This window comes from Apis cerana, linkage group LG2 (genome assembly GCF_029169275.1).
Source record: "Apis cerana isolate GH-2021 linkage group LG2, AcerK_1.0, whole genome shotgun sequence".
NCBI lineage: Eukaryota > Metazoa > Arthropoda > Insecta > Hymenoptera > Apidae > Apis > Apis cerana.
In genome coordinates, this window is record NC_083853.1 from 84,629 (window position 1) to 109,522 (window position 24,894).

The following is a 24,894-nucleotide window of genomic DNA, read 5'->3' on the forward strand; positions in this document are numbered from 1 at the left end:
CTGTCTAATAGAAATTTTGTTTTATTAATATCGATTAAATAATTCTGATATAATTTCATTTTAAATATATAGAAATAGAATTGCTTTATTATTTTCAGTTTTTTAAAAAATATAAAATTTTGTGAAAATAATTTTATTTAAAAATAAAATATTGAAGAAATTAAAATATAATTTAATTTAAATAATAAAGAAAAGTTCGTCAAATACTATGTGAATATTGAAAATTATTATATTTTGTTTTTATTTAGCTAAAAATTATTACTATTGTGATGTTTTTCTTTTAAAAATTTGAAAAAAATAAAGATGTTATTTCACTAAACTAAAATAAAAATGGATAAATAAAAAAAATTTTAAATGAAATCTTAATTGTATAAGATTTTATTATTTATTTTTATATTACTTACATCCCTAATTTTGATAAATTTAAATACGAGAAATAACGATAATATATGAAAATTTACAAATTTGTTTACAACTAAAATTATGCACATATATTTTTATTTCATGCAATCTATTTTTATAAGATTTAAAATTTATCCTAAATATATTTATAATTTTTTTTCATATATATCTAAATTTAAATTATTTTTTTAATATTGTTCTATTTCATATTATATATCGTGAAATATCAGTTTAATATAATTATCTTAGATTTCTAATATTGTATTTATACAATATCAATTATTTAATATTTTATAATAAACAATTATTATAAAAAAATATTTCAATTTTTATATTGAGAATATAAAAAGTATTTATTTATTTTTTGTAGTTTTGGAATACAAAATATATAGTATGTAAAGATGCATCTATATAGTATCTTATTGTAGAGAAACAAACATACAAAAGCATTATAAAATGTTTCAAAATACTTGTAACAAAAAATATTTGATATCTGAGTATCAATAATAATCTGTTTTATTTTTTCCTAAGAACAATTTTTACAATTTATTACTAGAAAATAACTTACATTATTTTTTAAGACATATATATTATATTATACCTACAATAATAGTGTACATATATTTCATTTAATTTTAACAAAAATTGTGACACATAAATAAATATACTTTATGTATATTATTATAAAAACATACTTTTTTGGTTCTTTGAATGAAATTATCATGTTAGTATTTTAATAATTAATCGAAAATAAATGAATTAGCCAATAATTTATTCGTATTATTAAAATTATATATAAAACTTTACTAAGTTTATAATCATCACTTTCAAAAAATTGTGAAACTGTATCTATATCTTAGTTCATTATAATTTAATTAATCAGAAAAATATTTAAAAATTTTAATAGTCTATTAATTTCCTATCAGATATTTGAAAAACATGTTAATTATATTAACACATATCCAATTTATTGTTAGCAGTTGGTGTATTCAATCCACCAATATCACCAGATTCAAGTTGTTTAAGCAGACGGAAAAGAGCCGCAGCTTCCCTAATGCGACTAAATTCTATACAAAAGGCTTGCACTTCAATGAAAAGTTCCTTGACATTTATAATTTTATTCCTAATTAAGGATTGCAAAAAAACACAAACTAAACGTACTAAACGGTTTTGCATATAACGATCTTTTATAGTTTCACAAGTAGAAATACAGTTACTGATATATAAATGAACAAATTCTGTAGGTAAATCAACAGTAGTGGTCAATCTATTAACAACTTCCATTGAATGAAGTGACATTTCCATATTTACCAAAACACTAAAATATTCTGTTATCTGACTTGATTGCATGAGTTTTAACAAAACTTCAATTGCAATCAAAGGATTATTCTCCACTAAATCTGGTAGTTTTCCTGGAGTAAGGCCAATATGATATACTAATTTTGGATCTCTATCCAATTCGTTAACAAGATGTTGTTGTTGTTGTAATGTCAGTACACTTTTAAAAGCTTTACCCATCAATCTACGAGCTTCTGCACCAGCACAATTCGAAACACACATATTAGTGTCATATTCAATTGTAAACTGAGAAGGTTCTGTGACATTAAACCATGGTAATTCGTCAACTGAACGATAAAGAGGAGGTGCTAATCTTAAAAATTCAGGTTGATAACTTTGACTGCATAATGGTGGATCATTAACAATTAAAATTTCTGTCATATTTTTTGTTGCATTTTTATCAATTTCTGTTACTTTTGAATGATCCATATCAGGTAAAATTACAGGATGTCCACATTTAGCAATAGAAGGTAATTCTGAATGATGTTCTGCTAATTGTACTTGTAAATTACTTAAATCAACAGGTGGTACAGAAATAAAATATAATTCATCCACAATTTGTCTTGGAGTTTTCTTTAAAATATCTTTTTGGTTATATCCCAATAAATTTACCAAAAGATTTTTCTCACATTGTGATAAAATTGGTATATGTCCTGAAAAATTAGTCTTTGGTACTCCATTATTTGTATCTTCTTGTGATTTTAAAACCTGAACAAAAACAGGTGCAAAAGGTGTTGAGGCCAGTGTTTCTCCTCTATAAAGATCGAATAATAATGCTATTGCTATTATACGTTGAACATTTTTTGGCAACAAATCTATATGTTGTAAAAGCAGAACCAATGTCATTCCTACTTTAAATCGAATTTCTTTTGGAAATACTTGATGTAATTGATTACAAAGATTTTCCAAACTTGTATCCAAATTTTCTTCTTCTAGGATATCCAATAATTTCGTTAAATCTTTCGGAGTAAGAGTCATGATGCTAAGTAACAAATAAAATTAGGTTATAGCACCTCGTTTATGTTTCTTTTTCACGATTATATTCATGAATATCGTAATACAAATATGATAATCCGTCCTTAAAATTAATAATTACATATGACATATTAACTTGCAACGTTTTAATATAGATAAATTTAATTTTGTTACATTTTACAGTTGTTATTTTACAGGTTATGACTAGAATGCGAATAGACTCAATTATCGTACAACCTACAAACTCAACTGAAGATAGTGAACGATTTCATTGCAATATGGAATCGATTACTATAAAGTTTCAGAAAAAAGAGTTGAAACACAATGTAAAAATATGAAACTACTTTAGCGCTATCTATTTTAGTATTTCTGCTATATATTTCGCGCTAATTTTAAAATTTCTTTATATTTACTATTAACTATTCATTATTCACTATTTATTTTATAGTGACATTTATTACAAATTACAGATTAAAAAGTTATCTCAATTTTATAATTTTTAAAATTATAAAATTTTATTCAATATATATTTCAAAATGCATTATATTTTTATTTATTATCTTTATATATTATTTTATTTTTATACATAAATTTTATTTTTATACACTAATTTTAATTTTATATTGAAACTTTTTATACTATAAATAAAATTAATTTATAAATATAAATAAATATATTAATAAATAATATAAGAATTATTATTTATTCAAAAAATACTATAAGAATTATTTTTTCAAAAAAATATTAATGTATTCAATTGCTAAATATTATATATTTTTTTATTAAATATTTTTTATTAATTATTAATTTTTATTATTATATATTTTTAACTATAATTTATATAATATAAATATACACATATAATTTATTATTAAAAATTATTTTTTTAAATATACTATAAAATGTCTAAAATTTTATATATAAATATTTTTTTATTATATATATATTGATTTTCTTTATTAATTTATGTTAATAATTTAAGCAAATATTATATCTGTTTTTAAAAACTATAAATTATTATAAGCAATATTTATGATTTTTAAATATATACATAAATATGTTATGTTGTATATAGATATAATTATTTTTTTAATTATATCTAGATATATTTTATATATATATATATATATATATATATATATATATATAAATCTCAAATACATATATACATATATATTTTCAATTTGATAAAATATTTAATACTTCAAATTAGAAATTTACAAGAAAAGATAAAATAAATAATAAATTTTGATTAAATTACAATTTATGATTTAAATTTAAAAATTTCCAAGATATAGAAATCAGACTCTAATGAATTTAAATTAGAAAGAATTAGAAAACAGCATATTATGATACGCTTGAAATAATTAGATTTTCTAAATCTGTATATTTATCTTTAATAATTGATAATTCATACAAATTATTTAATAATCTTTAAAAATTTTTTAAATTTTGAATATTATAATTTTGATATTTATAATTAATAATTTTTAAATGATTTTTTTTATTTTTTTAATCTTCTTAAGAGTCATTATATATAATAAAAAATATAATTAATTGTAATCTTCGCATAAAATCTAAATAATAAGTAGCAATCATAAATTAATAATTATACCTTATTTATTTTTTATTAATTTAATATTATCTATAACTTGGCTAATTAATATGTAAATTATTATTATTTTTTTAAGTACTTTTATAAAACTTAATATTATTTAATTGATATATTATCATGTAAAATTATTTGTTAAATGTGATTTATTTTGATAGCGATTTTTCTATTTTGTAAAAATCAATCCATATAGGAATTATTTCTTTATACGCCTACGGCTTACATTCATGTAGTGCTTCTAGGCTAGGTATCAGAAAATACGGTCAACTCTGAAACGGTGAAGGAATGCCAGAATCCCCCACTGTTCTCGCATACTCGTTCCACTCCTACCCCCGACCCTCTGTAAATTGTGCGGAGATGGAATCCCCACTTCATAGGCAGAAGCACCTGTTGCGCAGCTACCTGTTTTACTCGATCCATGGGTCTGTTCTCTCTTTTTTGTTTCTCTTAATGCTTCTCTTTCTCTTTCTCTTTAGTATCGTGCACGGTGTCACGACAGTAGGACGGTTTTCGATCTTGGTACTGATTCTTCGGTAAAGGGCAACGACTCGCGAAGTGAAAATAATGTCTCCTTATACACTTCAAACGGAGACACGGTGAACAGTGTGGAATTAATTTATTTAAAGGTTTAGGACGGATATTTGTTAAAAAAGAAACGTGAGTACGTTTGCAGCAAGCACGTTGGAAATGCATCGAAGGAGAGTTTAAGAAAGAGCAATGGAGGACGAGCCACGGGATACCTGTTTCGGGGCAGGAAATGTGGCAGGGGCTGTGATCGGTACTTTCCTTACAACGATTCTCCTGCTGTTGATTGCTGCGCTCCTTTACAGACAATGGCGTAGGCACAAGGGTAAGTCTTGGCATTTTTCTATAAATATCAAAATCATATCAACTGCCGGTAATAGTCTATCAGCAAGATTTGTAATGATCATAATTTACATTCATGCTTTTACATATATTTATTCGAGCGCTAAGTTTACGTTGAGTTGAAACTATTGCAACATCATTCTTACGATAACTAATTTTCTGATATTTAATAATGTTTTATCATTGAATTTTATCATCGAGGACAACAATTTATCGTACTACCGATTTGCTGTCGTGCTATTATTGCAGCAGGCGTATGTAAACTCAATGGAATTTGTTGCACAATGTATCGGAATTTATTCCTACACATTACTTCTCTGCAACTTCTTTGGAAATACATCAAATGCGTGATGTAAAAAACTCCGCCTTAGCATACGAAACAATAGACAATTATATGTCTATTTTTTAATCGATTGAAAATTGAATAATTTGAACAACTAAGTCTATTGATAAAATAAATAATATATAAGTAATTAGCACATTTCATTAAATAAACTTTATATTATAAAATATTAATATATAAAATATAATTTAATAATAAAAATGGAATTAACTTAAAAATATCATATCATTGAAATTCATATCATTGAAGATGTAAAAAGAAAAATTAAAATATTTATAGTATATATCAGTTGAATTTTCATAAAAATTTTAGAGGAATATGTAAAAATCATGAAATATATATGTATATATTAATGTAAAAATGTAAAAAATAGCTGTAAAAAAGTATTCTTAATCATTTCTGTCAGTGTATTGCATGTTACAAATCTTTTCGCTATTGCGTCGCAATTGATGGGTATATTCACGCAAAAGATAGACCTTGGAATACCTACTCAAGAGACACAAGAGACACGAAAGTCTCTCTAGCTCGATATATTGAAATTTTATCAAATAGAAAATAATGTTTATAGATTACTTTAATTTATGGATTACAATATAAAATGTTTTTCATGAAAAATATATTCCTTTGAAATCATTTTTAAAATTGACTTATTTGTTGTCATTGCATTAATGGAATGTTATTACATATGGAAGACTTAAATGACTCAGATACTATTACTATTAGATATTATTTTTAATAAAAAAAAATCTATAAATATACAAACTTTTGCTAATTCGAAAATGCCAGTTTTTTTAAATTTATATGTATTTTCCTTTTTCTTTTTTTTTCTTTTTTTTTATTTTTAGAAGTTATCTACAAATAAAAAGCTAAAAGAAACGCTTATATAATGATCGTCTTGCTTAGCATAAATTTAAATTGCAAATATGTACAATTTAAATTTGTAGATGTGAGATACAAAAGAGAATAAGTTTAAATTGTACAATTAGAAATAAAATTTTAATGTTTTATATTCAAATATTCTATTTAATACTAAGAATTTTATTAGTTGTACTAATTTATTAATTAGTACATTTTATTAAATGTACTAATCTATAACTTTTTTTTAGATTAAAATTTATTTAACAAATAATTATTTCTTTCATTATTAGAATAATAAAATAATTAACTATAAATTTATCTTTATAATTCTATAATCATGATTAGTTGATGAAGTAAAATAATCTTCCTAAATTCCTATACTCTATTCAATTGTTAATAAAAGTTCGCATACCAAAAGTTGATTATATTTGAATATTAATTGATATTCTTTAAAATTTTATTCTTTAATTTATAAAAATAAACTTCTAATTAATTGAAATAAATAAAATTTGGTAAATATTTATTTAATATAAATAGATAAGTAACTATAAATATTATTACTAAATTAAAAAAATATCAAAATTGGTAACATTAAATAATTATTTTATATAAAATATTTTATATAAATATAATAAAAATAATATATAATATATAATAATATAATATAATAAAATAAAATAAAAATTATATAATATAAATTATAATAATCTAAATTAATAATAGTAAATATTATTAATAAATAAACAAAAATATTGAGACTAACAATGCTATATAATAGCATCGTTAAAAATAATCTTATTAAACATATCGAGTTACATTATATCAGATAAATGGAATCTAAAATAATTAAAAGACTAATCGCATAAGTATTATAATTGAAAATATATGATATATCGGATATAAGTAACAATTAATCTAACAACAAATATTTATTATGTATTTGTATATAGTGTCAATCAAATATATAATATATAAATACGCAAAAACACGCATTTTTTCAAATTTCAAATTTTTTCAAATAAACATTGCGTTAATATATTAACATTTTTTGTTAATTAAATAATAAAAATTATTATCTCACAAAATATATACATAACGAATGATGAGAAGTGAATAATAATAAAATGTAATACTTTAAAGTATTAAAATGTTTCGAATGCTTAAATTCTTCTAAGTATTTATCATTAGAAATTTGTTATTAAAGAATATTTAATAATAATAATATTTGAAATTTATCATTTATATATATTTTATATATGTAGTATTTTATGTAATAAATTTTTTGAATACATATTCAAAAAAAATAATATACATATTTTACTATACATATATTATATTCTTCTTATAAATTTATTATAACAATTTAATTTGCTTTAAATCTTTTAATTGATAAAATCATGAAAACATTTGAGTAAAAACGAAATTTATCAATTATAATAAACTAATTTATTGAAATTAATGTACTGAAAAATTTATTGTATATTTAAATTTATTTAAATTTAAGCAAGAATTATTTTATTTTTCCAATATTTAATTCAATATAGAATACAATTTATTTTGAAACTTAATAATTTTTAATTTAATTTGCTGAAAAAATATTAAAATAATTAAAATTAAATTAAAATTAAATATTTTAATAGAAATATATACTTTGAAAAAACCAGAATAAAATATAAAATAATTTTTAATATATATGCAAACATACATGTATGCATGAATATACTAAATATAATAAACAAGGATAAATCTACAATTGACGTCATTATTTCTAATATAATTTACAAAGTTTTAAATATTATTTTTACAACTAATGATACATTTTGTATATAAATTATACAATTATATACAATATATATATTGTAATTTTTCTATATTAATTATATAATTCATCCCATGCATAAATTCACTTCATCTAAATCTAAGCGAATTTTAATAAGTGTTAAGAAAATATATATATATTTAATATTTATAATATTAATTCATACATATGCAATAATACAATAAATGAATATTTTTAATATACCATTTATAAGATTCATATATTCATATTTCAGTGTTTTTCTATTGGAATCCAATTTTCTTAACGCTTATTAAGACTCATTTACATACATTATAATGAATAAATATAAATAAGTAAATAAATTAAATATTTTAAGTACTATTAACTAGTAGTAATAATTACGATATTGAATAGAATATCACACACTCTGATATTAAATATAACTATTAAAAATTATATTCATTCTTTATAATAATAATTAAAATTAATTTTTTATTATTATATATTTATATTGAAAAATCAGAAATATATATAATAGTATTTATACAATAAAATACAATACAATTACAATAAAACTGAAAAGTATTTAATAAAATTGTTTAATATTATTATAATTTTAAATTTTTTGAATATACAAAAATCCTACAATCAAAATCAAAAGTTTTAAATTATTGATATATTCCATGAAATTCAAGAATTTGAAAAATAGAATATTGTTAGCACAAAAAAATTTTCATGCTAAAATAAGTTACACTGATATTTATTTTTAAATTAATAGCAAATATTAACGAGAATATAACGGATTTAAAATAACTAAAATTAATACAATTTAAAAAACTTTTGAATAATGTAGAATAAAAAAAAATAAATATGTGAATTAATAATAAAAAAATAATGTAGAATATAAAAAAAAATAAGTATAAATCTTAAATCCTTGCATAAATTTTATTAGCTAGGGACTCTATTGATTAAATTATAAAGAAATAGTTTAAATTATATCAATGTTATCTTTATAAATATAATAGATTTTAATCTAACAAATCCTACAAGATTGAGTCTCTAAATACATAAATAAATAGCTTTAATAGATTTAATCCAAAAATATGTATATATATTGAATATTTTTTTAAGGCAATAATTATCCAAAGGCAAAATGGAAGAAAAAAAAGATTTTAGATCTTCTGCAGAAAATATTTATCCAATGTAGATACTATTTTTCTATTAAATTTATTTAAAACATAAATATAATATATTATAACGTAATATATATAATCTTTTTTTCATATATGAGATAAGATTTGTATCTATTGTTAAATTTAAAAATTATGTGGAAGTTTGTTTCGAATCAAAAATATTTCATAATTCTTCAATTTAATTAATGTTAATAATTAAAATATTTGAAAATGTAATTTTTTTATTTTTTAAATTTATCTTTTTGATATAAAAAATTGCTTCTTAAATTTTTTGACACTTTATATAATATTTATTATATATTCAAATTGCCTAATCAATAATAATTTTTCAATAATTTCTTATTTTTTAAAAATAATTTATTTTTTATATTTAAATTACAAATTTCATATTTTTTAGCCAATATTTTTCTATTTTAAACATCAAAGTAAAAGAAATTTTAAATATAAATTAATGATATATATATATAAGTTAATGATATTAATAATATTATTTTATTAATATTATTATTAATAATATTATTAGTATTTCATATTAATATAATTAATAATATGATTATAAAATAATATAAAAATAATGATTTTTTCTTGTTTTAATCAATATTTAATTTTTTTATTTTTAGATAAAGATAATTTGAAAAAAGGATTTAATAATTTCACATATATCTGCAAATAGAATATTTTTAGAAAAATTTTAAAATATTAAATTAAAAAAAAATTGAATTATAATATTTACTTAATAAATTTTTTATAATTTTTAGTTTATTCCTTTTATTTTATTTCAAAATTAATAATTCAATAAATAGTTATTTCTTTGATTATTCCCTTATTTATTTTTCTGCATCTTGAAACGAAAATATGATCAGCTAAAACAGAATATGATATTTACAAGAAAATGATTTAGATGATAGAATAATTTATTATTTTTATGACTAATTTAATAAAAGATTATTATTTGTAATTATAGAAAAAATTAAAATAATTTCAATAATTACAATTATCAATTAATTAAATTAATAATTAATTTATATAATAATTAGAGTTATAAAATGATTGATAATTTTGAATTTTTTCTTCATATAGAAAATTTGATGAAAAAAATATAAAGAAATTTGTATGAAAATAATTAAGAATTGTTCTCATAATTAAATGAAGAAAATTATGAAAGAAATTTTTCATTTTACATAAAAGTCAAAAAAATTATAAATTAAAAATAAGTATTAAATAAATCATAATAAAAATTTATTTAATATAAAATTAAATTTACATTGTACAAAAATTAATAGAAACTAATAAAATTATAAAGATTTAAAAAATTCTATTCAAATACAATATAATAATTATATAATAATTTATATATCAAGAGACAATAAAAACTGATATAAAATATAAAATATAAAACTATTTTTAATGTCACAATTTTTTTATTGATATTTATATTAATATTAAAATATATTATTTAAAATATATTTTAAATAATTTATAACTAATGAAATTTAATGATTATAATCATTATTATATATCACAATAATTGAAATTGTTAAATGCATTATATATAACATTGTATCTCGTTTTATTTTAAAAAATATTATATAAAATTTTTAAAAAATTTCACGAAAAATCTTTAAATATTTAAAAAATACATTATACATATTAAATATATGTGTGTATAGTGAATATATTTATAATTAATAAAGAATATAATTTGAATTTCCTATTATTAATAAAATATATTAAATGTTTAAAATATTCAAATATTTATTTAGAAATTTTCTGAAATGTTATGTCATATTGCGTTAAATATACATATGAATGAATAATGAACAGCTCTGTCTCCGTCATATTATCTTCTCATTCTCTCTCCATCCCGCTTCATTTAATGTAAACTTAAATTACTTATAAATTATTTATAAAAATTCAATTGATACTTTTCTATATCAATTTTTGTATTTGTTTTGGTTTTTAGAATCGATTTTGCAAAGATATTTCAGAAATATATTAAAAAAAAAATTATTTTATTTTATAATATTATTATAATATTATTTTTGTTTTTTATTTATAATATATAATCTTAATCGATAATAATATTGAATAAATATTTATAGGAAAACACTTAGTATTAGTGACAGATCCAGAAATCGTTGAAGAAGCCTATGCTTTTGATAATCCTTGTTTCAAAGATGTTACGATATCATCCAATAATCGAAATCGAGAGACAGCAATATCTCTGACACCTGGGGATACTCCAGGTAAAGATTCTACACGATGGTCTACCTCTTGGACATCTTTAGGATTAGGTTCGACTAACCGCAATGATAAACGGAAAACCCTCGATGATTCTTGCCTTGGAGTAAGTTTTATCTTTTTTTTTTCCTAATATCTTTGATATTAAAATTATTTATAGAAAGCAACTTTTGTAAACATAAAGAAATTATTTTAATTTAATTTATTTAATAATGTATAAGATGATACTTTCAAACAAGAAGATTTAACCTGTTATTAGATAAAAGCTATTATTTTATTTGTAAAAGCAATTTTCTTTAAAATTATTATTTTAATCTTAAAAATTATTTATTCTTAAAAATTATTTTTTTTAATATATTAAAACGAAAAAATATGAACAAGTATTTTAGGATATCAAATTAAATTACAACAAAAAATATATATAAAAATATAAAGGAATTTTTTGTTTTTTTTAAATTTATTTATTTATTTTTTTTTGTAATAAATAAAAAAAAAATTATTATAGAATAAAAACTATGGTGATTAAAGTACATTTACATTTCGTTCGATTTACATTTCATTCCAAACATCGAAGCTATTGTGCATGGCCAAATTTAGATGCATATACAGTTAATCTAGCCATGTTTGATATGTGCCCTTATGCTTCTTGACAAAGAGGAAGTTGGCAATGTATGAGTCGAATTACAAAATTAATTTTTACAAATGAGTGTCACGAATATGAAGTGATAATTTTTTAAATATAATACAATAAAATTAAAATATCTTTCATTTCTTCAAAGAATATCGATTATTTAAAAGAATATAAACAAACAACTTAATATTATTTTAATATAATATAATTAAAAAAAATAATTAATAGCGTAATATATTATTTATCTTGTTTTTAAACAATCAATAATTTCTTTTCTCAGCCGAAAGCAACAAGAATTAATGTAGTTAGTTTGAAGAGTCGAGATTTCACAGGACTAGGATTTAATATTTGTGGTAACATGAGAGAAGGAATCTTTGTTAAAGATCTTCTACATCGTGGACCAGCATCGGAATCTGGTCGAATACATCCAGGTTAGTAATTATTTTTATATTTATAATCTATTTCAAAATATTTACATTTATTATAATTAATATAAAAAAAGATCTTTTTTAATTAATACTTAATTATTAATATAAGAATTTTAATCATTTAAATATAATTAAAAAATCATTTTTTATCGAATTATTTAATTAATGATTAATTTAAATGCTTTAAAAATAAATAATTATATATATAATAATTATATATATATATTTAGTAGTAATTTAAGCAGTAAAGAATAAATATCGATAATATCGATATCAATAACTTTCAATTAATATATTTTTTATTTTTTAAACAAATAAATTTATATTAAGATATAAGTATTATTATTTTTTTTTAAATCATAAAATATATTGATAATATAACATTTATCATATATCTATTCTGTTTTTTTTCTTTTTCTTTTTTTTCTTTTTTTATTAGATAGATATAAGTAATATATAATAGAAAAATTTAATTTTAATTTTTTTTTGTTATTTTTGTTTTCCAGGTGATCGTATAGCTAGTGTAAAAATTAGTTTCCGCAATATGGTATACGAAGATGCTTTAACGATTTTAAGTTATGCTTCACCATATGATGTAAAATTAGAAGTAGAAAATGGAGGAATTGGATCGAAACCAACTACACTTTTAAAAAAAAGTGTTGGTCCTAGCGCAGCAAGAATTTGCCATCCTCTGTATAGGAGTCAATCAATTCCAGAACTCTCACAATCAAAAAGTATTGCAAAGAGACTTTTTATAGTAGATCCAAACGAATCTATGAATTCTAATTACTCAACGATGAATTCAACATTAAAATCTTCGAAATCTATATCAAATAGTCAAACATTTGAAAAATCCCACGATGAATCCAAGAATAATCACCATAAATTTGGTATCAAAGTCTTACCTTCTCTTGATGGAACTGTTCATCGTATTGAAAATCAAAATGAACATAACACGAATCTTGAAAGAAGACATTCAAAGAAATTGAATACAGAAAAACATTTGCCAAATATGAATAAAACTTCTTTATTTGGTGATAAAAAAGAAGAAGTTCAATGTCAACAGACTTCACAAATATCGCAAATTACCAAAGGAAAAAATGAAATTTTCGAATCGCATAATGTTGATGTATTAAATAAAAGCAATACAGTTATTGATACATCGATTCATGTTCCATCAGAAGTACCGACAGAAGTCCATAATGCAGCTATGGCTGCCCGTAGAAATCGAAAAAATAGTTCTGAACTATTAAATAGCTCAAAAAATATAGAATCTATCGAAACAGAGGATTCTAAAAATCAACAAAAAAATAAAAGAAAAGCTCCACCACCACCAAAAAGTAACAATTATGATGAGTCTCCGAAAAAGGATTCATCATCTACAAAAATATACGATTCAAAAAAAGAAGATGAAATTAATAGTATTACTGATTATAAAGATTCTTTATCTGATTATATAAAGAAAGTACGTGAAACGGAAAAAGTAGATTCACGTGTAGAAGAAAAAGTAGAAACTTTAATAATTGATGAGAGACATTCTGAATCTGATACAGACAGTGAAATACAAAATAGTTTTACAACTATTGAATTGAATTCTGCTGATATTACAATTCATCGGACACCTGTACCTGAAATAAATAACGACGAAGATGAAGAAGATGATGTTTACAGAAAAGCTGCAAGCTTAGGTGATTTATCAAAGTATGAATGCAAGACATCAACAACTCTTGAAAGAGCACAAAGTTTAGATATGACTGATACTGGTACAAAAAAACGTAAGGCACCTTTGCCACCAGAAGATATTAATGAATCTACTGAAGATTTAACTAAACTTGATCAAATAGATACGTTTGATAGACGATTATTAAAGAAATCAAATGAATGGGGTAATTTAGAAGATGTTGTTTGGCGTAAAAAATTAGATTCAGAAGATAAATTAAAAAAATCAAATGTTAGAAAAAAAAACAATGGCTCACTCGAACGATCTAAATCTGCCGTAGAAATTAAATTAAAAAATGATGATTCTGAATCAAAAGAAGAAAATCTTACAAATGAAACTAGTATAGAACTTTATAACCTTCCTTTGAGTAAAAGACTTACAGAAGAATTTATTCATATAGAACGAATGTTTAATCCAGATGAAGATAATTCTTTGATCAGGATTGTTAACGATGGTAATGTTATTAAAAGTCCTACACTTGAAGAAGTAGAATTACAATTTAAAAGAGAAATTTCATTACCTAGTGATCTTAATGATGATAGTATAATTTTAGATGATGATGAGAAAATATTAAATAAAAATTTTGGAAAAACATTGAAACATTTTGAAACGCAACACAATTATACACAAAAGCAACAATTTTCCGATTGTTCTAAACACAATTTATTTCGTTCAAAAAATTGGAAGCAAGATAATTTATTAACAACGAATGATATAATTTCATATACTGATAATAAAGTCGATGAAGAACCAATGACAAAAATTAATATTAAAAGAGGATGCCATACATGTGATGAAAACTATCGTCATGAAACCTGTAAGAAAAAATCTTTTTCCACGAAACGATCATCTACTCCAATACCTTTACAAGACTATTCTTCCAATTCAATAGAAGGTAATGGTTCCGATTCGATAACAATTAATGATATGGAAGAATCAAATTCAATGACGCATACATATCCATCGATATTTAAAGACAAAGAAAGTACAAATGAAAAGTCATCAATAAATTCAAAATCGTTATCAAAACGATTTCCCAATAATCAAAGAATTGATCGAGAAAATGATGAAGATGAAGATGAATATGAATTTGGTTCTGGTGTAACTATAAATAACAAAAGTTTATTTGATCGTGAGGATCGTCGTAACATTAACAATATTAGTGTTTCAAGTGGTGAAAACAGTGAAGATAGCGGGTTAGTTGGTGAATCTATGGATTATAATCCACAAGACTTTGATAATAAACCACCACTTCCAAATACGCCAATGCCACATAAAATGACTTATATTACAGAGATCAAACTTTCTCCTAATAGAGAAAAATTTCAAGAGGATGATAATGAAAGCAATGAGACAGTTTCCACAATTGAAAGTAAGGGTAAGAAATCAGTGCAAAACGAAATTAAAACATCAAATGGAAAAGCGACTTCTAATAAAAAGCCCCCTGTTCCTCCTAGAAAAACAGACATTACAAAATATAATAAAAAAGGAAGTACTGAAAAACAAGTTATTTATGTATCCGAATATAAATCTAATGAATCTAAAGAATCAGATGATTCAGACACGAATCATGAAATCAAACAATCAGATAATTGATCCGCAGAAATATAATCGATTATTTTAAAAAATAAAAAACAAAATCCGTGCAGTCACAAAATTAAATTATTAGTGAATTAAAAATAATCGGTAATGTTCTTCGGATCTTTAATTTATAATTTTCAATCGTATTTTTTTGTATTACAATTTAAATTAAAATGATTAAAAAAGGAATTCTTAGATATTATTAGCAAATTATTAGCAATTTTTTTCTACTAACCGTTTTTTTTTTTTTTTTAGTGTATTATAACTAAAGAATAATTAGAATATACTGTACTTAAAAGTTTTTTACGCAAAAAAATCAAATTTCGGTCGTTATACGTAATATATGTATGTATGTATGTATTGTACTCATCCTTAACAGATCTGCTTTTAAACTAGTCGAAAAAATTTAAGTTATCTAAGTTTCTTCGATATTGTGAAAAGACTGGTACTTATTTAAAAACAATGTTTATTATACACTTCTTACTTTAAAAATGATTATAATTAGAATTTGTATTATGTAAAAATGCACTTGTATAAAATAGTACAGTATTATAAAGTATCATACATATCAAAAATCGTACATAATTTGCAAATACTTTTCTAAATATTATATTTTTATTATATGAATGGTATTACAAAATTAATTCATTTATAATATCTTAAATAGTTCTATAATTTGATATGAATCAATATCTTATATAATATGTGGTTATAAATCTATCATGAAATAAATTTTATTACTAATGATATTTAATATTAATTAATTATAGAATAGAATAAATTTAGATAGATATTATAATTTATATTACATTTTATATAAATATAAAAGTTATATTAAAATATATATTGAGTAAACAAAAATACAAAAGATATAATATAAAATAAATATTCAGATTTCACAAGTAAATCTTTTGAATATTTTTAAAACTTCTTATAAATTTCATTTATAAGTAATTATAAATAATTATAAATTTTATTCATAAAAATTTTATCAATTGTATATATTTATTTTTATCAATAATTTACTATTTAAAATATTGCGACACGCAAAGCTATATTTGACAAATTAGTAATAATTAAAATTAGATATAAAAAAATCTAATCTGTATCTATCAAAATTAAAATTTTATATATATATATATGTACATAAAAATTAAATTTATATAATAGTATACTTTACATATGAAATCAAATTTAATTGTAAATTTTTTAAACTTTAAATATAAAAAATAGAAATAATGTGTTTAATATATTACTTAATAGATTATATTTTGTGTCATAATAAAAATATTAAAACTATTGTTTGTGTATATTTCAGTTTTTTTGTTGCAATATCAACATTGTTGCAATATAACGATTTATTAAAAATTTACATGTAGACTAATAACCACATGATATCTACATAAATAATAAAAATTTTAATATTAAGATTTTAAGATTATTTTATACGATTATTGATGTTAAATGATATTTTACAATCAGTAATGATTTAATATGAAATAAAAAGATTTGTATAAGTTTTTTAAAATTTAAAAATACAAATATTTATAGATATGGTTGGTAGAAAAATGTTTAATACTCTTATATTAATAATATTAAGTAATAGGGTAACATGGGGCAAAGTAAAATGATAACAATAATGTGAAATAACATTATTATCATATGTATCTTATTTTTATTAATTAATTATTAGTTCATATAAAAAATATAAATTAACAATTAAAATATTATCATTTTTAAGATATAAAATGAATATTTATGAATAATTATAATTTGTTGTTTCTTTATCTATTAAATACTAAAAAATTTAATAAAAGTTGAAGATATGACTTTTTACAGAAATATATATAATATTTTTAATATACTTTATTTAAATATTTTATTATTTTGCAAATATTAAATACTAATAATAATTATAAAATAACAAAAATAACTCGCATATAAAAAAAGTTATTTAAATATAAAATTATATATTCTTTATATCTTTAAAATAAATATAAAAAATATAAAACATATAACAAATGATGGTGAAATAGATTATAAAGCTTTGATTACATAAAGAATATAGCAATATATTATGCTATATATTATATAGCAATATTTAATAATTATTAATAATTATGTATATTTGTACAGATTGTTGAATTAATCGTTAATTAATTGCAAAAAGAAAAATAACAAATAATAATTTATAATCAATTATTATATAAATTTTAACATTATCTTTTACTACATATAAATATTAAATATAATAATAAATATAATTTAAATTAATTTGTTATTTTACTCTATTGAGTAAAAGTTATTTTATTAAACATAATTTTTTAAAATACTAAAGTACTTTCTATACTAAAATAAATAAGCAAATCCATTTTAATTCCAATTTAATTCTATGTTTCATCTTTTATCAAAATTCGTTTATAATTTCGTAATCATGATTTTGATAAGTTAATTATTTATATATAAGTTAATCTCATATTCTTCAGTTTTAATAGATTATAAAAAAATAAAAGAATAATCCCCTTTACCTCATGTTACTCACTTTAACAATTATTTATTGCAGAATATATCATGAAAATTTATATTATATAAATAAAAAAAATATTCATATATATAATATAAAATTTTTTCACGCTTATTCATAATAAATATTTAGAAACTTTATTTCATGTTATTAAATCCGTCCGTTATATATTATTAATTGAGAATATTCGAAAAGCAATGAAAAATAATAAATTAATCAAATTAAAAATTATGCAATAAATATTAGAATAATTTCAAAATAGGTTATCGAATTATAAGGGACTGTAACATTTAAATAATTATAATATATATAATATATATAAATTATCCGAATTAATTGAAAGACAAATACATTTGAATAAACGGATAAGTTAAAAAAAATCAAATTGTGAAACAATTAAATTTAGTTTATTTTATATACTTTTAAATTTAATAAATGTATATATATATATATATATATATATATATATATATATATATATATATATATACTATGTATATTATGTAAACAAATATTATTTAATATACTCACTTCAAATTAGACGTGTACATTTTCTTTTTTTAATTATAGAAAATGTTTAAATATATCAAATTATCATTTTATCCGGTATATTTATCTTGTTTTCGAATAATCGAATAATTTTAATTATTAAAATTCGAATAATCGATATTCTACTATCATACAGTACTATTATATATTTTATTTTTATATATTTTATATTTAATTATATTTTGATTGTATAAAATAGGCAATTATTAATTTTCCATAAATATTATAATTATATGATAATATTATTATATAAACATTGGATATCAATCTTATAAATCTACATGCAAATCTTAAAAATAAAAAGTATTTCAAAGTATTATCTCATCAGTATTTAAAATGCAGATATAATTACTTTTAAAAATTTAAAAATGCTATCGCGATAAATTCATTGAAATTTTGTTTAATTTTAATATTGCTAAAAAATTAATTTATTATACAATATCCCAAATCAAATCATCTATTTATGTTCGTCTTAATTAAATAATAAAAACAAATATATGAAATATTATTATAATTTTTTTATATTTAAAATTTGGAAATAATTTAATATATTTAGTATTTTAATTTATATATGGGTGCTTTTTCTAGTCTACTTATTCGGTAACCTATTTTAAAATCATCCTGTGTACACTTTGATTATTTATAAGGCTGTGTGCAAACAAAAATATGATAATTCAAAAAATTATTTCTTATATAAGAAATAAAATAAATAGGTAAATTAATAAATTCGACAATAATATTTTTTAAATAACAATTTATATGTATTTTTATATTTTTTAGATTGGTGGTTAAATTTTAGTTCACTAAATTTTAAATATAAATACAAAATTAAGTCATTTAATTTCTAACTTTCAGAAAATAAAAATTAAAAATATACATACGTATACAACTATTATTCGTGGGACATCTTTAAAGAATATATTATAGAAGCAAAAATGAATATAATTGATATAAGCATGTCGATTCAATTCAATTCAATTATTAAATTATAAACAATTTAAATTTACACCAATGAAATAAAATAAGTAGAGATAAAGTAAAATATTACAATATTTTTACTTCGTCGATTTATATAATTAATAAACTTCAAAATTATAACTTAATAAATAAATCAACATTTTTGAATATCAATTTTTATTTATTTTTATTTCTAATCAATCTTTGATATCCTGATGAAAATATTAACATTCTATATATATATATATATTTCTTTTTGAGGATAAAATATATAGTTATAAATGTTTTTTTGTTGTAAATAAAGGCCAGTTACAAATATGTTTTCATACTCATGATTTAATTTGCGATGAATGATCGAATGATAAAAAACAATAATTTTACCATAATTAAATTTTTCTTGTATTTCAACAACAACATTAAAATTTAAATAATAAAATCTTATAATTTTTATAAATGTTAATAATTAATTTTAAAAAATCTATAAACTTCAAAATAATATGTGTAAGTACCTCAAATCTATATGATAATGATGTATGTTTTGAATGATTATATTAAATATCTTTTCTTAGTATTAATTTATATTTGTAAAGAAAAAAAGCTCAATAGAATGCTTTAAAAAATTAAAGTTTTATAATAAAAAAATATACTCATAATGATAAAATCTTTGATATTTACTATTATTCTATTTATCGTTAAAATACTAATAGTATTCAAGGATATTTTTCTAGTTATTCTATACTGATAAATCCTTAAAAATATTCATTTATTGTATATTGTTATTTTTATTCATTTCTTTATTGTTATATATTTTTAATAGTTCTTATTATATAAAGATCTATACAGAATAAAGATCTATAATAAAATAAAGAATTTGATAAAACGATATATACGCATATAACCATGAGCTGAAAAATATTGTAACAAAATTTAAGAAATTAATTACTAAGAATTAAAAAGCAAACAAATATTTACTAACAAATTCAATGTAACAATATAGAAAATATGTAATATGTATGTATTAGATATAAATCAATTTTCTAGATTTAGAATATATTCATGAGACACCTTTGAAGAATTCTAGAAATCAAATCGAATATAAAAGTTCATATACAAAAATATTTGTTAATATTTTTTTATTTATTAAGATATAAACAATTTAACTTTACATTTGATAAAGCAAGATGAAAAAAGAATGAAACTGTTCTATTCTCGTTACACTGATACACATTCTGTTCATTTTTGCTTCATTCAAAACAAACTTAAATTGCTTGCAATCTAATAAATAAGTTTCAATCGTTATTTTTATACATCAATTTTTTTATTTGTCTTGATATTTAGAATTAATTCTTCAAAATTATATTATGAATATATTAGCATTCTATATATAGATTTTAAAGATATGAAATTTTTAAAATCTTCTAATGTATGTAAAATTTTGTAAATATAAAATGTTATTAATATTTAAAATCTTATGTATTTCAATCTAATTCCTTAATATTATAATGTTATATAATATTATATAGTCCTTAAAGTTAATAATTTTGTCGATGCTTAATGATAAGATTGAAAAACAATATAATGAAATTATAAAATAACAATTAATTCAAATAACAAAAAATCGCAGTTCTAAAACATGTTTCGTATTTTTTCAAATTTAATTAATATGTTTTACTTTAATTATATTTTTAAAAAATTAAATATAATTTTATATAAAAAATTAAATAAAAACTATCAAGTAACATATTTTCATGTAAAGTTGCATTTTCAAACAAGTTTTAAAAATTGAACATCTATCTATTTCTCTCTCTTTCCTTCAACATATTTTTTATAAAAATATATTTTATATATTTTTTATAAAAACTATAATATATATTTGATATTGTATTATTTTACATATAATATTTTTATATAAATTGAATTTTTATTAATCTGCAAAAATATAATAAAATATAATAATTTAATAATCTGAAAAAATATTGAAGTAAATTGATTCATTATTTTATAAATTCTGTAGAAAAATAGAAAAAACTATATAACAATAATCAGGAATCAACTTAATATAAAGCTAAAAACAATTAAAAGATATTACGTGAAATATAACAAAATATAATCTATTTTCCATATAATTTTTTTTTCTATCTAATTAGTATTTAAATCGATTTAAAAAAAATTTAAATAAAGATAGAATTCAAATATTTAAATATTATTATTTTTCAAAATGATATTGATAAATGATTTTAAAAAATTATGCTGAAGAAATATTAGAAGAATTAAAAACGAAAAAAAGATAAATGAACAAATTCATATTCTTCAATCGAAAATAATAATTTTTTTTTAATAATAAGATAGAATTTTAATAATTATATATATCATATAAAAATTCTATAACGTGATTTTATATGATTTATTACATATTGCTAATTTTAATATTGAAATTATATTGAATAATATTGAAATAATAATGAAATTTACAACGTTTTCTATCTTATGAAAATATTTTTATTGTTTTCATATTTTTAGTCAACAGTATACATTATCTTATGAATATAAGATACGTATATAAATAATAATATTTCGTGTCAGTTGATTAATATTTGTAAACAATACATGTACTTGTATTTTAGTTGGAGACAAACGAGAATTCCTTTATTTGTTCATTTTCCAGTTCACAGTCATAATTCATATCATCACAACGGTATCTTCAACAGTTAGAAATAATTTTTAAAAAATTTTTCATCATAGTATCGAATGATAATTTTTTAAATTATCACCTCCACTGATTAGAAATCTATTTTCAATTTATCTTTAGTTAGAGAGATAAATTTTTATCGGTGAGTAAAGAAAAATTAAGAAATATTGATATAGATAGAATTTCATTGTTAACAAAATATATATATTTTTTTTTTTTTTCATTATATGATACTTCATTTTAATTTAGCAACATGAATACCAATGCCGATGTAAATGATATTCACTTAGCATTTAGTATGATAAACGAATTTGAAACTGTATGGTTAACGATAAGTAAAGAGGAGCCTAATCAAGTCAATTATCGTATAATAAAATCATACTTGGAATACATAAAGAAGCAATTAGATTTTATCATGAAACCTCATGCTTTTGATCCTGTCGAGTATCCAGATCTAATAGAAAAAAGAAATCACTTTATGAGAAAATGTATTCCACTTATGGCTAAAGCGGAAGTATATTTGGTGAGATACAAGGAGTTTGACTTCAACCTTGAATTATGGACATGTGAATAACTACTAACATTCCGCGAATAATTTCATAAAACTTTATTGTTTTTATATGTATATTTCTATACATATATATATAAAATTTTCAACAATTTTTATTTGGGGTTATTTAAATTGGCGGTTAGTAAAGTTGGGAAATATGCACGAATTATAATTACAAGGTTTATTAATTCCTTAAGGTATTATAAATATCTATGTTAATTTTTTTTTATGTATATCAGTTTGTTTAGACTAAAGTCTTTATATATTCTTTCTGTAATAAACATGTAAACATCAATGAAAAGAAAATTATATTTTAGTTAGATTTTCTGTAGATTATGGAATATTTTTGGATTTAATAGGATTCGCTAAAATAAAAATATTTTGGATTCTAAAGGCTAAAACAAATACAAAAATTAATATTTAAAAATGTGTACTGAGATTTGTTTATTAAGTTATCAAGTATATATATCATATTTATCAAGTAAGTAATTTTATTTTGTATTATAAAATGGAACAATTTATCGAATGCTGATGATGGATTGAGAAGGACAATAAAGACGATTTTCTTTCTTCTTTGCTTAAAAATATAAAATTATAAAAAATTATATCTTATTTTAAAAAATTGTTAAATATATACTTAATTTAATTTAATTTACTACTTATTAAATTGTTTTGCATGCTTAATGCTTAATAAAAATATATAATATAAATTATAAATACAAATATATACATAAAAAATATAAATTAAAAACGAATTTCAAATCATGTACAAGAAAATTCAAAAATCAATATTTACATAATTTATCTCTTTTAAGTATGATATCCATGATTCTGTCTAATACAAAATATAATTTGTTATAACTATATTTTTTATAATTATAAATATATACGATTCATTCGATTATATTTTTGTATATTATTTTTTATATTTATTTTGGCTTCTAGAATCTTCAAAGATGCTCCATGAATTATTAACATTCTGAATAATTTAATATACATAATTATAGTATTTTTACTTTAATTTACTAAAAAATAATCATTGGATCGGTATAATGAATAATTTTTTGCGCTCTAGATCAAAACTTCTGTTTCAAACAGGTTACACATTATGATGCCGTAAAGTATTCTACGAAGTAAAATATACAACATGGAAGATAAATTCTGTGTTAAATATATAAATTCTTGTTATGTGAGTCATTATGAGAAATGTTTTTATGTTTATGCATGAAAAATATTCATATAATTTCATAACAAATTCTATGTAAGTATATACTAATCACCATAATATTGTTATATTGCCATTTCTTGTATTATATATAAACCATATTGTATTATATATAATCTATCTTAAAAAAACTAATGTTACGAATATGAAATTGTACAAAGTTTGAAATAGCAAACTTTACTTCGGGACATTAAAATTTTTTCTCTTTTTTTAAATTTTTTTAGATTTTGACTTAGAACCCAAAAATGTTCTTAAATGTTTCAAAATGTTATTGGTTCAAAAGTTACGTGTTTTGCATTTTTTAAATGTTTTTTGTATGACATTATTTTGATTTTATATAATTCGATTAAACGAATTAAGTTTAATTATCTGTATATATGTTTTATTTAAATTTTTAAATATAAAAATTCTTTTCTTCTTTTTTTTTACAA

The 24,894-nt window shown here is 19.6% G+C and overlaps 3 protein-coding genes across 4 annotated transcripts; 2 read left to right on the forward strand and 1 right to left on the reverse strand.

The window, feature by feature from the left end:
- Positions 1-887: 887 nt before the first annotated feature.
- LOC107999575 (CCR4-NOT transcription complex subunit 11) lies at positions 888-2,996 on the reverse strand. Its single transcript, XM_017059499.3, has one exon. It carries the CDS (start codon positions 2,716-2,718, stop codon positions 1,354-1,356), a length of 1,365 nt encoding a protein of 454 aa, XP_016914988.1. The 5' UTR covers positions 2,719-2,996; the 3' UTR covers positions 888-1,353.
- A 1,469-nt stretch (positions 2,997-4,465) lies between these two features.
- LOC107999597 (uncharacterized protein PF3D7_1120000) lies at positions 4,466-16,158 on the forward strand. The gene is made up of 4 exons (XM_062071987.1): positions 4,466-5,177; positions 11,471-11,715; positions 12,521-12,671; positions 13,175-16,158. The coding sequence occupies exons 1-4, from the start codon at positions 5,045-5,047 to the stop codon at positions 15,982-15,984; spliced, it is 3,339 nt and encodes a 1,112-aa protein (XP_061927971.1). The 5' UTR covers positions 4,466-5,044; the 3' UTR covers positions 15,985-16,158.
- A 6,457-nt stretch (positions 16,159-22,615) lies between these two features.
- Positions 22,616-24,678, forward strand: LOC114577753 (uncharacterized). Of its 2 annotated transcripts, XM_028667535.2 has the most exons (3): positions 22,623-22,830; positions 22,938-23,211; positions 24,337-24,678. In XM_028667535.2, exons 2-3 carry the CDS (start codon positions 22,942-22,944, stop codon positions 24,373-24,375), a joined length of 309 nt encoding a protein of 102 aa, XP_028523336.1. In that variant the 5' UTR covers positions 22,623-22,830; positions 22,938-22,941; the 3' UTR covers positions 24,376-24,678. The 2 variants fall into 2 exon arrangements, with proteins under 2 accessions (XP_028523335.1, XP_028523336.1); XM_028667534.2 differs by lacking the exon at positions 24,337-24,678 and having other exon boundaries at positions 22,616-22,830; positions 22,938-24,015.
- Positions 24,679-24,894: the final 216 nt, after the last annotated feature.

Coding starts and splice junctions, on each gene's coding strand:
- LOC107999575 (XM_017059499.3), bottom strand. CDS start 2,718: ATGACTCTTACTCCGAAAGATTTAACGAAATTATTGGATATCCTAGAA.
- LOC107999597 (XM_062071987.1), top strand. CDS start 5,045: ATGGAGGACGAGCCACGGGATACCTGTTTCGGGGCAGGAAATGTGGCA. Junction 11,716..12,520: donor TCGATGATTCTTGCCTTGGA/GTAAGTTTTATC, acceptor TTCTTTTCTCAG/CCGAAAGCAACAAGAATTAA. Junction 12,672..13,174: donor ATCTGGTCGAATACATCCAG/GTTAGTAATTAT, acceptor TTTGTTTTCCAG/GTGATCGTATAGCTAGTGTA.
- LOC114577753 (XM_028667534.2), top strand. CDS start 22,942: ATGAATACCAATGCCGATGTAAATGATATTCACTTAGCATTTAGTATG.